The sequence below is a fragment of the Protopterus annectens genome, chromosome 6.part0 (assembly GCF_019279795.1).
Source record: "Protopterus annectens isolate FY-2018-M chromosome 6.part0, PAN1.0, whole genome shotgun sequence".
Classification (NCBI taxonomy): Eukaryota; Metazoa; Chordata; order Ceratodontiformes; family Protopteridae; genus Protopterus; species Protopterus annectens.
Window position 1 is genome coordinate 1527324641 of NC_056737.1, and position 13915 is coordinate 1527338555.

The window sequence follows — 13915 nt, forward strand, 5'->3', positions numbered from 1 at the left end:
GTAACAATGCACTAATTCTAGAACTAGAATTATTTCCCCTTAACTGGTTAGACTTTAAATCATTCTTAAGTTCATAAGTTGATAGATTTGGTTATTAACCTTATGCTCTACTGGGTTTCTAAAAACTTGAATGCCATAATCCCAGATTGATATTTTCTACCACACACATGCAGACCTGCAAATAGTAAATAGATAGATAGATAGATAGATAGATAGATAGATAGATAGATAGATAGAGATAGACAGACAGATAGTTTCATCCAGTTAATTTCTCCAAATTCTTAGTTATTTTGCCTGCTAGGAATAGATCCCATTCCTAAGTCAGGGCACAGTTAAAGTTCAAGGAATTAGTATTGTTTCAGTCTTTAATGTTAACTAAGAATGCTGTTCTCAGCATCCACAGTGTACACAGAACTGCCTCCTTCTGCACTTCATTGGGGCTGTCTGGGTATTTTGTTTCCTCATTGGTCTCATTTCTGCGGTGGTGGTGCTGCAGTAGCATTGTCGCCTCACAGTAAAGACGTTGTCCTGTTCGATTCTCAGCTAGAGCATCTTCTTTGTGGAGACATGTGTGAATGGACGTACCTTCTGTGTGGAGACATGCGTGAATGAGCGTACCTTCGTTGAAGGTTGTGCGTCAGGGCTGGCAACTCGACATGTAAAAATCTACTGCCAATCATCAGCAGACCGGAGTTCTGCTGTGGTGACCCCTAACCGGGAAAAGCCGAAAGACGCAACAACATTGGTCTCATTTCTGCTTACAAAGCCTGCTATTTTATGACTTTGTTTATCTCTATAAGTAAGACTGTATAATTGAGTGTATCTTATCTTTTTTTCTTGGACGACTGCATCTGAATTTCTTGTACCAATTTTTTGAACTGTTGGTATTGGGTGATCCCATGTGATCTGAATGTCATCATTGTTGATAATGCTTTATGGTTCATATTTCTAATGCTTCTCATCTTCTTCTATTTTGTAATGTTTGCATAATCTTTGATGCAACAGTCTTGCCACATTATTCTGCCTTTCATTATAGGTTCATAGGTTCATAGGTGTGCACTAGGCTAATGGCCCTGGAGCCTTTACAAGCCTAGCCCATAGAAGTGCCCTGGCATCATGCCGCCTGTAGTTAGCTCCCAGTGTCTGTATCAAGTAGATCCACTGGAGTGATCCCCGGGGTGAACTTTCTATTACCCATCCACTCATCAAGCTTTCTCTGGGAGAGGGTCAGCGAGGTGCTCTGCTTGACATGTATGGGAAGTCTATTCCATAGCATGGGCAGTGTCTGGGTCAGGAAACTGTCCCTCCAGCATGTTTGTTGATTGTGGTAATGAGGATGAGGTCTCTGGAGCATGTGGTGTGGATGGATTATGATTTCTTTAGATGTAGCATTTCTAACAGAGCTGGGTCAGACATGGCTTTGTAAGTCAAGCAGAGATCACCTCTATGTAGGCGATATGAGACAGACAACAGCTAGAGTCTTTTGAATCTGTCCATGTAGGACGTGTTCAATGCCTAAGATCTTCTTTGTGAGGTACTTCTGTGGCCTCTCCAGCTGTTGCAGGTGTCTGGTGAGGTATATGACAAATGGGGCATTATACTCGATGAATGGTCTAATGAGGGAAGCGTAGAGAGAGATGATGACCTCTTTCTTCCTGGATGCAAAACCCTTGGTAATGAGATGTGCCACATACAAGGACTTTCCATCCAAAGTGGCAATGTGGTGGCCAAAGGACAGGTTGCTGTCACCCTGCATCCCCAGGACTCTTATAATGCCTTCAGTGTTCAGTGGGCTGCCATCAATATGGTAATTAGTGGGAACTGAGTTTTTACCAAAGGGGATGATGATGCATTTTTTGACATTAAACTTACGGCCATGGTTTCGACATCAGACATTGGTCTCAGTGAAGCCTTTCTGTAAAATGTCTGCATCACTTGGGGAGTTAATAATCATTCCAGCTTGCAGTCGTCTGTGAACTTGGTCAGCCAGAGTCCCTTTGTGTTGGCCTAGACTTCTGAGAAGAAGATGCTGAACAGTTGAAGACCCAGGATCAATCTCTTTGGGACTTCACTTGTGACTGGTCAGCAGTCTGACTTGGAGTCTGCTACTTTCACACTGTGTTCTGTGAGCCAATTTGCAACCCACCTAGTGATATAGGGGGTGATGCCTAGTTTGGTGAGTTTATCCATAATTCCCGAGTGAGGAATGGTATCAAAGGCCTTGGCCAGATCGAGGTAGGCTGTATGCACTGCCTTACCTTCATCCACAGCCCTGATGACTGACTCAAAGAAGTGAACCAGGTTGAGCAGGCATGATCTCCCTTTCACAAAGCCAAATTGTGGGGGTCTAGAGTTTGGGGATTTCCTATATCTTTGTTAATCAGATCCTTGATGATGCACTCCATAGCTTTACATATCAGACTCGTCAGGCTAATGGGGTGAAAATTCCCAGGGTCTGTAGTCGCTTCCCCTTTATGGAGTGAGATGACTGTAGCAGTGTGGCATTCAGTAGGGACAAAGCCTGAGGTGAGGCTGTGACTGAACAGGCCACACAGATGTGGTGCCAGTTCACTTTGTAGTTCATGTAGAACACAGCCAGGGATATTATCAAGTCCCATGGAAGCTGTATTCTTGGCCTTGGACAATACAGCTTTAACCTGTGCTGCAGTAATGCTGGGTGCCTGGCATTTTTCCAGTATTGTGATTGGTCCTTTGGGGGGGGGTAAAGTTGGCACTGAATCTGTCAGCCAGTATGTTGGCAATATCTGTTGGCTGAGTATAGGAGGTACCATTGTGCAGTATCTCAGAGCAAATCTGGGTATTGTCATGGAGGATCTTGATATAGCTATAGAAGGCCTTGTGATTTTTTTTTAGTGTCTGACACAATTCTGCCTTCATAGCTGGCTTTAGAGGATTTGATGATGGATCTCAACTTTTTGTTAATGCTAATAAGGGAGTTTTTCTAGTCTTGGGACTTCACCTTTTTCTGCAACAGTTTCTTCCTTCTGTTGTAGAGTTTATTAATGGCAGAAGACCACCAGATTGGCTTCCTATTTTTGGAGGAGAGCATCTTGGTTCTGTTGGGTATGGCTAGTTCCATGCATTTGTGTACATGTTCATACAGTGCATTGGTGTATGATTTGACAGTCATGCAGTTATTTGCCATTGGCATGGGTGCCGTGAAGTTAGCCACTTCTATTTTTAGGAGTCTAAAGTCAGCTTTGGAGAATTTTTTCAGTGTGGTTACCTTTGTGGGGTGTGGGGTGTGTGGGTGAGATGTGGATTTCCATGGTGATTAGTTTATGGTCGGCTCTGACAAGGGAGGGATTGACTATTGGTGTAGAGCAATGGTCACCCATGTTAGTAATAACCAGGTCAAGGATGTTGCTTCCTCTAGTGGGGGTCAGAATGAGCTGGTCCAGGGCATTGAAATTGATGAATTCCAGGAAGCGTTGGACCCGTGTATTGGTGCTTGAGTAGTTTTCCCAGTTGATGGAGGGGTTGTTGTAGTAAGAGAGTGTTAGGTTGGACCTTTATAGATTCCAGGGTGCTTAAGAACATGGAGTGAGAGTCTAGGAGCATGGTTGGGGTTCTATAGCAGACTATGACCTGGATCGCCATCTTACCAAATGTTAGTTGTACCTGAAGTATCTCAGATGTGTTATGCTGGGCTACTAGTCTGGAGGTGTGCATATGCTTTATGAATATCGGGACACCACCGCCTTTGGAGCTTTGGTCCATGTTTCAGGGCTGAAAGTTGTGGAATGAGTTATAGCCTGGTAGCGCAGGGGTGCTTTCTGCCTCTTTAAACCAGGTCTCCTTTACAGCACAAATGTCAATGTTCTCCATTTTGAGGATTGCTTTGAGTGAGTGCATCTTGAGATTTAGACTTCTAGTGTTGAGCAGCATGACCCTCAGATTGCATTTATTTATAGCTGTTACAGTGGCAATTTGGTCTTTGGAACACTACCTAAAAAAGGCACTATAGATGTGGCAAGACCCTTAGCCAGTATCTGGAAACCAAGGGGTGACAGATGCAGGCCATCTCTGGCAAAGCATTGAGGTCTGTCAATCATGTCATCCCAAGCAGACAACTACTGGATCCCCTTAGAATGACACCAGAAACCTAGCCAATTGTTGAAGTCAATCATTTTTTTGTTTGTACTGCGATATCATTCTGGGTGACTATAGATAGTGCCATGCCTGCCTGGGTCACATAATGTGAGAGCTTCACTGTGTCTCTTTTCATGTAGTCCAGAAAGGTGTGTCTCAGGTCATTCACACCCACATGAACAATGACAGAGTCATACTTGTACTTGTTGTGGAGTGACCTGAGTGCGTGTGTTATGTGTTGGATTCTGGCACCTGATAGCTGACTGTTACCTTCTCCTTATTCAACCTAGTGAGTGGGACATCTGTATGCCTCACTACTGAGTCACCTATGATTAGTTTATTGAGCAAGGTGTTTAGCCTTAGGAGATTAGGTTGATGGGCATACTATGGAGGTGAGCTATGTGTCTTGTGGTTTGTGCTGTGTTGTGGTGGTCGAGTGCATTTCTGTCTTGGAGGTCTCTGCTGTTTGAGTAAATTTCTACTGAGAGCCTCCATTCAGGTGGGTGTGTGGTTTGTGTTTTTATGTGAGAGCTGTGATATGTTTTGGAGGGCTATGTGTCCCATGTGGTGTGGTTCAGGTGTTGAATTTCTCCTCTTTCCCAGCTAGTCCGTTCCTGGCTGGAGAGTGCATAGCTTCCAATTTGGTGATATAAGTGCATCTCTTACAAGTCTGAGTGTTAGGAGGTAAGAGGAGATGGTTGTTTGTGTACATGAGGCAGTTGCTGCACTGCCTCAGAATGCCCAAGTCCACCAGGTTAATAGGAGAAAGCACATGGAACTGCCCTTTAATCATGCCAGGAGGGGTGGTCATAACTACTAAGTGCTGGAGCTATTTCTGTGAAAAACTACTAGTGCTGATGGCACTTAGGTGTGCTACAACAATTGCTACAAAAACTTGTTGAAGTGCAAAATGATTAGACTATTTGAAGGGCAAGAGAGAAAGAACTAGCAAGATCCAAGGTAAAAACTGAAGAGCAGACTTTCTGGCACCAGTAATAGTTTGCCTCAGCTGTGTGCCGCAGTGCGGAGCTTAAACAAGTGCAAACCTTTACAAACATGGGCTTTTAAACCTGAAAGTTGAATGGAATGGACAACTGCCCATACGGCCAATAAACTACAATTTGTGGGCCAGAAAACACTCCTCTCATGGTAGATAGGCTACCTAGTGCTTACCACTCCCACTGGTAAACTAGAAGGCTTCCCTCCAACACAGAAAGCTTGGGGGTCTCAGAAGCTTACAAACAGACCTGGATACAGCAAATCTATATCCGGACAAGACTAGTTACAGGAAAGGTAGGAAAAAATCCAAACATGGGCTTTTAAACCAGAAAGTTTAAATGGATGGAAAAACTGCCCAAATGGTCAATAAAACTACAATATCTGCACCAGAAACCACTCCTCTTGTGGTAGATAGACTACCTAGTGCTTACCACTCCTACTGATTAGCTAGAAGGCTTCCCCTCCAACATAGAAAGGTTTGCAGGTCTTAGAAGCTTATAAACAGTCCTGGATACAGCAAATCTGTATCTGGACTACACCAGTAAAAGGAAAGGTGGGAAACAAGTGCAAATGTGGGCTTTTAAACCAGAAATTTGAAAAAGATGGAAAAACTGCCCAAACGGCCAATAAATTACAATTTCTGGGCCAGAAACCACTCCACTCATGGTAGATAGGCTATCTAGTGCTTATCACTCCAACTGATAAGCTAGAAGGCTTCCCTCCAACACAGAAAGGCTTGGGGGGTAAGAGGCTTACAAACAGTCTTGGAAACAGCACATCTGTATCTGGACTAGACTAGTTATAGGAAAGGCGGGAGACAAGTGAAAACATGGGAATTTAAACCAGAAAGTTTAAAGTGATGGAAAAACTGCCCAAATGGCCAATAAACTATAATTTCTGGGCCAGGAACCATTCCTTTTGTGGTAGATAGACTACCTAGTGCTTACTACTCCCACTGATAAGCTAGAAGGCTTCCCTCCAACACAGAAAGGCTTGGGGTGCTAAGAAGCTTACAAACAGTCTTGGATACAGCAAATCTTCATCTGGACTAGACTAGTTATAGTAAAGGCAGGAAACAAGCTTAGAACTTTTTTTTTACAGAAAAGCAGCTAAAACAGCAGTAAAACAATTCAAATGCAGTGCAAGTTAGCACACTTGAGTGTGTGGCAATATTAAAGCAAATACAGTTTAAATAAATGCAATTAAATAAAAAAATGACTAAATACAAGTGCAGAAGGCAGTCAATTAGGAAAAAAATCAAGATGGAAGCATTTAGAGTATCAGAAAACAATGCCAGGAAATATATAAATAATTCAGTCAAGCAAAGATTAAGATAGTGCAGAACTCTCAACAGTTAAAAACTACCAAAAATATACTTATCAGCTCTATATTTCCACATTGTTTGAGAAGCACACTCAGTCAGAACACAAGGAGATTCTAGCTATGGTAGATTCTAGAAAAGTACTATTTTGTGTAAAGTGGAAAGGGAGAAAGGACGAACAGAAGATTATTCAAGGTTAAGAAACTGAATGGGTTGGCCTTCTCAAATGTTATCTCTGTATTAGGTAGAAAGAGCTAATGACACTAGACTGGGAGGAGTGTCCCAGATCAAATTTACAGTAGGGGCGGGCAACTGTAAAGTCACCAAGTATAAGAACAAAATACCAATAGGGAGGGTAGGAGGGAAACTATTTTAGGCAGAAAACACTACAGATATGCTTATCACAGCAGGAAAACAGCAGTGAGCCATTAAATGAAAGTTTTAAACAGATAAAGGAGCAAGGAGACTCTAAAGAATGCTTTTAACTACAAACAAATCAGTTGTATGATACATTCCTTGGCAGTAAATCAGAACAAACAGATGCTCAACAAATGGAGAAAATTTTCAGTTAATACCTTTCACACAGTGAAACTAGCTAAAAAAGCTTTACAAATAGTGTGACAGTAAAAACCTTATTTATCAGGTCCTGTAAGGCAGACAATTTTAGTACAACCATGCAGATTAGTTTATAGCAATAAAATACAGTACAAAGTATGCAGCAGTCAATAAACATTGCAATAAATGGCTAAAATAAGCAATAACTAGTAAAAATAAGCAAAAAAAAAAACCCAGGATACTTATTGTTATATATCACAGATCAGAGTTGTGGTGAGTGCTCCTCCTCCACTCAGCTCAACAGACCTTCATTCATGAGAGTATCACAAACTGCAGTGAGATGTATATGTGTATGATTCTATCTATTCATCTATCTATCTATCTATCTATCTATCTATCTATCTATCTATCTATCTATCCGTTTATCTGTATGCTTGCAGGTATGATATTTATATATTTTGGTGCCATGTGAAACAAAATATCAGCTTTTTTACAAAAGGAAATATGGAATGTCAACAGATAATTTGTGCTAAAGTGTTATGGTTGACTTGTTTTTTGGCATGTATGTGGTATATGGATTGTTAGTTTGTGTTTTGGTTTTGGTAGTGTTAGGTGAGCAGTATTAGAAGGGAGTGGGTTGTTATTATTTTTTATTTCAGTAGGGATGCAAAGCCACTACTGGTATAATTTATGCTTTTGTGATTAAATAATGTAACGGGCTTCTCTCTTGTACAAGCGTGAGTGCTCATAGAGTTGTTATATATCTACATATGAATATATATTTATACACAGATAAACATTGGGGGGGGGGCATGAGTACTGGCCAGGTGCAAAAGTTATTTTATTTGTGTATATGTTAGTTGGGGATAGTTTGTGTTAAATGCTGTGTGTGTGCGTGTGTGTGTGTGTGTGTGTGTGTGTGTGTGTGTGTGTGTGTGTGTGTGTGTGTGTGTGTGTGTGTGTGTGTGTGTGTGTATGTGCATGCATGTGTGTATACATGTATGTGTTTGGGATTTTGTATGTTTGTTTTTGTCATGGCTTTGAAATCTGTGATTTGTGTAGTTCATTGCTTGCTTTTATAAACATATGCATGTGTCTGATTGTGAGTATATGGCAGGGATATTATTCTTGAGAGAAATTAATGACTTAACCCTAATCATAGGGGAAAGCTTATTTCTTGGAAAACATTGTATAACCTATATGTTAATTTTTTTCTTCATTAGAATTTTTATTTTTAGTAATGGACTGTATCAGTAGCATGTTTCAGGAACGAGACAGCAACCACTTTGAAGTAACCTACCCAAAACAAAATATGAGGACAGTTACTGGGTCTGTTCTGTAAAGTTCAAGTACTCCACCCTGTGATTATTTTTCTCATTTTTCTATTTGGAATTTTTATACCTTTTCATTTTTTCAGGTTGGCATGAATGAAGGCTACTAATTTCTATATCAGATTCAATAGTAACCCCTCTGGACCACTGCCTTGTCATGGTAAAGGGACTTGTGTATCTTGATGAAACTATGAAGTATACAATGCAGGGTCCCCCCAAAATTGGCAGGTCATCCAGAGAAAGAGAGATCAGATTAAGTACAGTCCTCTGGAGAATGTAAGGGAAATCTATAGGTGTACACTGGGCAACAAAATCCAATGGACAAACACTACCATGTGCTAAACCCCTTGAGGTCACAGAGTCAAAATCTTTTAAATGATTAAACCACAACTTTCAATTATTGATCAGATAAGTGAGGTATAAAGTGTACAGTGATCATTGCGGAGTAAATGGGCATGCCTTTTTTATAAATTGATAGACTAGATATTGATTTTTTTATTTGGATAAATACCAATTGGTCAAATTTAAACTGAATTCAAGATTTTCTGAACATGCATATATGTATACATATGTGAACATGTGTGTATATATTTTTTAGAGAGTGTAAAAGAAAAGTTAGGAATTATATTGTTATGTCGTTCTTCTGCAAATCATATAATGCCACTTTTACTTGCATTAAAGTTAAAGTCATTACCTACTAGTGTAGTATTTTTGCAGATCATCTCTGGGAACTTTGGCATCATTTATTGAAATATTTGTTTTACCAGTTTGGAATCATTGACATATTTGCCTATCCAGAAATAATTTCTCACTTTTATATCTGAAAAGAATACTCCAAAAAGAAATATCTCAAGTATGTAATAGTGTGAGGAATAGCAGGCAAGCAACATCTGCAGAGAGTCCCTCATCATGTGGTACTGTTACCTCTTTAAAGTAGGCCACAAGACTAAGAAGGCAAAATCTTACCTTAATGGCTCTATAGTAGTCCATATGTAATACAGTTATGTCCCTTATTATTTTCTATAAGCATTATGAGGACTGTCTGTATGATTTTGCAAAGAATGTTGGTCAGGTTGCTGCATTTAAAATTGTTTGCATGAATGTTGAAATGTTAAAATGCCAAAATCTTAAAATGTTGAACTCAAGATAAACTCTCTTATATAAGTGCAGAGAGTTGGAATGCCCCCCCCCCCACACACACACACAACCCTGCCCCCCCCCCCACACACACACACAACCCCCAATGTTAGCAATCATTTTCCAGTGTCACTTTGTACTGGAGCAATGTACATATGTAGTTCATGTATGCTATTAGCGAGTATTTTTTAAGTTCAACATCATAATGTTTCAACATATTGATATTTCAGCATTTTGCATTCAGTATTATAACCTTCAGTGTTCTACTACTCAATAAGTTGTCAGATACCATATATATGTGCTATAAACATGAAGAATAAAATTTTGAGCATCTAGAAAATAGAAAAGAGTCTAGCCAGCCGAAGATTAAACTCACTGATTTTTCTTAAAAATGCACTAGGGAATGCACTTCTTTCTTTTTTGTGAACTACGAAATAGCTTAGTTGCATCTTTATTATTATATCACAAATATTTGTTTATTCATATTTATACTTCTTAGGTGCTAAGGGAGAGAAGGGCAATGATGGCATAAAGGGAAACCAAGGCCCAATGGGACCGGTAGGCCCTCCTGGAATTAAAGGGGACCCTGGCCGTCTAGGTGCAGATGGTACGTTTATGCCAAGTAACTGAAAGCAAACTCCAATCTAAGTGTTGAGTTTTGAGTTCTTCATGCGTTAACTATTTATTTTCTATTTTTAAGGAAGAAAAGGTGATGCTGGTCTTCCTGGACAACAGGGAGAAAAAGGTAATGAACAATTTTTATTCAGAATAAGTATTTTAGTTTTCTGTATCTTTTTCTTCCAGTCCAGCCACCTTTTAAGGCTAACAAATCAATAAATGGTACATCAGACAGTTTTATGTATTTTCCATTTTGTTCTATATTAGGCATGAAATTATTGCAGATAGTATCTGATCAGTGGGGAATTTCTTTAAAGCTGAAACTGCTAAAACCACAAGTGCAGAAATTAAAGCTTGTTCCATTTCTAATAACTTATATTAGAGAAATGATTATATTTCTTGAACACAAAGTTATACAACAATAGCAAGTGTTTATTTAAACTTATGCAATGCTGCATTTGCATGTGCATATATTGAGAATAGGTTCTTTAATATTTCAGATCTGTAGTCCCAATTTCTGTGTTCTGTGTCAGTCATTAATATAGTGTCATGTTTTTCATCATGTGCTGACATTTTCAGTGGGCATGGTGGAAGTAGTATAGTTGTCCAAGACTGACTTTTAAAAAGTAAGATAAATGCTACTTGTGTCATATGTAATAAAATATTAGTTTACATGCTGTATACTGAGTATTGTTATAATAATTGGAAGATGTTAGATACCTGCAAAAATTTGGAGATGTAGCTTTGTAATACTGCTCTGCCCATATTGTGCAACTTTTAAACACCAAATGACTGAGGCAAGAAGGACAGCTGTTGAACAAATAATAAAGTAGAGATGCCAGAGGAAAAGAATGTACCTCTACTTTGAATCAAAATTTACATTGTTTACTCATGGCACTATTTCTGCATAATTGTTCATACAATGCAGCCAAGAAGATGGAAATGGAAGTATTTTCATTAAAATAATCTCCATTTCTTCATTGCATTTCTCAAAATTCAGAAGTTAAAATAAACAAAATTCTTAATGACTTGTGCAACACTCATCATAAATTATGCTTCTTTTGGAATGTATGGAAAATTGTGATCTATGAAGCTTCCCCATGCCAGGAGTGAAGGGAGAAAAAGGGCAACAAGGTAATGCTAATTATACTGATGCCACGTTACTCCAAAAGTGGCATTTTAATAGGTGGAGAAATGAGAATGTACTAATTCCAGAACCAGGTTTATTTCCTCTTGACTGGTTAGACTTTAAATCCTTCTTAACTCTTATGCTCTACTGGGTTTCTAAAACCTTGAATGACATAATGCCATGTTGCTATTTGGTTACTCCTACTACTTTTGGGGCTGTTAGAGTATTTTGTTTCCTCATTGGTCATCACCCAAAGGCATCACTATATCCTGAGGTTCAACTCTCAGGGCAAGGGACCACTAGATGTGGTCAATGTAACATTTGTGATTATATATATGAGGGGACTGATTTCAAGCACCCTGACTCAGGCAATGAGTTTAATTTTCATAGAAATGTGAGCTGTAACAGTAAGAACATCACATATTTAGCCCGATGTATGCACTGTAATTCATTTTATGTTGGGAAAACTAACAGATGTTTGCAAGAGTGCATTACGGACCATGTTTATTGTTTTAAAAAAAGGACATACATATAGTGCCATAGCAAAACATACTTTGGAATTGGGGAACGTACATCAGTTTTGTTTAGTGTATTAGAATTAGGTCCTGAGAGTAATAGATCGGGTGACATTTCCAGTGTCACTGAAAATTGAGAATTAAGATGGATTATTAAACTTAGATCCCATATAGGTAAGGGACTTAATGACCACATAGACCACTGCTAGATTGAGGGACAGGAAGCTTAGGAAATGACAATATAGTTAATATATTTTTACATGCCATATAACTAATGATTTTGTCTCTTTAAATAATTTAATGTCTTCTGACTGGTTTGCTTGAATGTCACCATTATAAAAGGAAGTGATGTGTATTTTTTGTAAGGTCTGATGAAACAATTTTATTTGTGAAAGCACTCACCTTTTATTATTTTATTAAAAGTGCTTGTGGCTTCTTGCTTGCCTGCTTTTTCTGCTGTGCTTTGCCATACAATTGTGTTGATTTATTGGACTTATTGGTAGTGATTGTGGCATTTTTCTCCTTGTGGTAACATTTTTCTTTTGTGTGATATATATATATATATATATATATATATATATATATATATGTGTGTGTGTGTGTGTGTGTGTGTGTGTGTGTGTGTGTGTGTGTGTGTGTCTGTTTGTGTGTGTATGTATACATTTACCTGAGATAGTATTATTGTAGGCAATCTCAGAGTATAGTTTGGGGTTATTTTAGCTTCCTGACATTGTTGAAGTAGGGTTCATACTTAACTTTGGTGGAAATAAATAGAATTGGTTGATACTAAACTTTGCAGTTCCTGATGTTTATACAAGATTTTTGCTACCTTAATTCAGAGGTTTGTTAGGTGGAGAAATGAAAATTCAGTTTATGGACTGATTATTTTAGCTGTTGCTTTCAGTTTTTGCTAAACAATATTTATCCCTATGGATATTCCATCATGAAGGTTTGCACTTGATATTTGGAGAGGATACGTACAGACTTCTCAATCTACGTATTTACATGTAAGTAGTAGTTTGAAGTGCAGGCCGCAAGTTTGGTGAAGGAGTCAATCGATGAAAAGTTACTTTTGTATTTAGTTAAGTCATCTGTAAGTTGTAACTTGTTTGCTTTGGATCACCAGGGGTACTACTGTTTTTTAAAAGAGAACATAACAGATTTCTGATACAATTTAACAAGAGAAGGGGAAACGTAGGGAGAAAGTCAAGAAGGGCCATTTGGGGAATACAGTGTTGATGCTACTGTGCTTCAAGTGGGAAGATTGCTAATTTGTTCAAGATAGTCGGCATTATCTAAGTCTAGGAAGTGTTGAGCATATTTATTATTGATCATACACATTTACCAGTTGATGGTAGGGTAGTTAAAGTCAAGTAGAAGAATAACTTTGAGAAGAATGACTATTTTTTTCCCAATGCATTTATGTAATTATTGTGGTCAACAGGAGACATGGAAACTGATCTCTATCTGGGAATAATGTGGTAGCTAGACTTTGTCAGTGTAAGTTTGTTCTTCAGAGTCCTAAGTAAGAAACATGAAGGATTTGCCAAGAGATAATGTGGTCCCTGATAAATACAGATACTCCCCCACAGTTACATTGTGATTTCTAGGCATGAGACATTAACACTGTTTTCAGGATATCTCGGGCAGATATAGAAATCCATGAATTTGGGTACCTTTTTGTTTCAATTCCTAGCACTGTGTAGAGCCACTGGAATATATTCCAAATTAAAACTTTCGGTACTTGATTGTCTAGGAAGTTAATTCTTTATGAAAAAAAAAACAAAGTTGGGGGGACAGCAACATTTTTAACCAACATGCAAAAGACATGCTGAGAGAGGCTTCAAGCAATCCTTGATAAAACTAAAAAAAAGTCAAAAATCTCCTTCCATGCTGATGCTCCCTGGACCCCACTAAAATGGCACAAACTACTCAGCCAATAGTTAAAACCAATTAATTTATCTTTGAATTTTCATAGCAGTCTCAGTGAAGACAGGACACTACTTACGACTAGTGTCAACCTGACCTTGTCCCATGCATTGCACGCTTTACAATGTCCTTCTGCATATCCCTTCTAGGTAAGCTGCCTAAGGTCATTCACTTTCACAAGAGCTACCATAAGATTGTACTCATATTTATTAAAATGGAGAGATCTCAGGGCCCTCTTTGCATCAAAGATTCTGGATCCAGAAAGACA

General features: G+C 38.8%; 1 protein-coding gene across 2 annotated transcripts in view; it reads left to right on the forward strand.

Moving 5' to 3' along the window:
* The window catches only part of MARCO (macrophage receptor with collagenous structure), a 503950-nt gene that overhangs the window by 214812 nt on the left and 275223 nt on the right, over window positions 1-13915 (forward strand). For both annotated transcript variants that reach the window (XM_044074990.1, XM_044074989.1), the window contains 2 exons: window positions 9956-10063; window positions 10157-10201. In XM_044074990.1, coding sequence (XP_043930925.1) covers window positions 9956-10063; window positions 10157-10201 — 153 coding nt within the window. The remainder of the gene's footprint in view (window positions 1-9955; window positions 10064-10156; window positions 10202-13915) is intronic.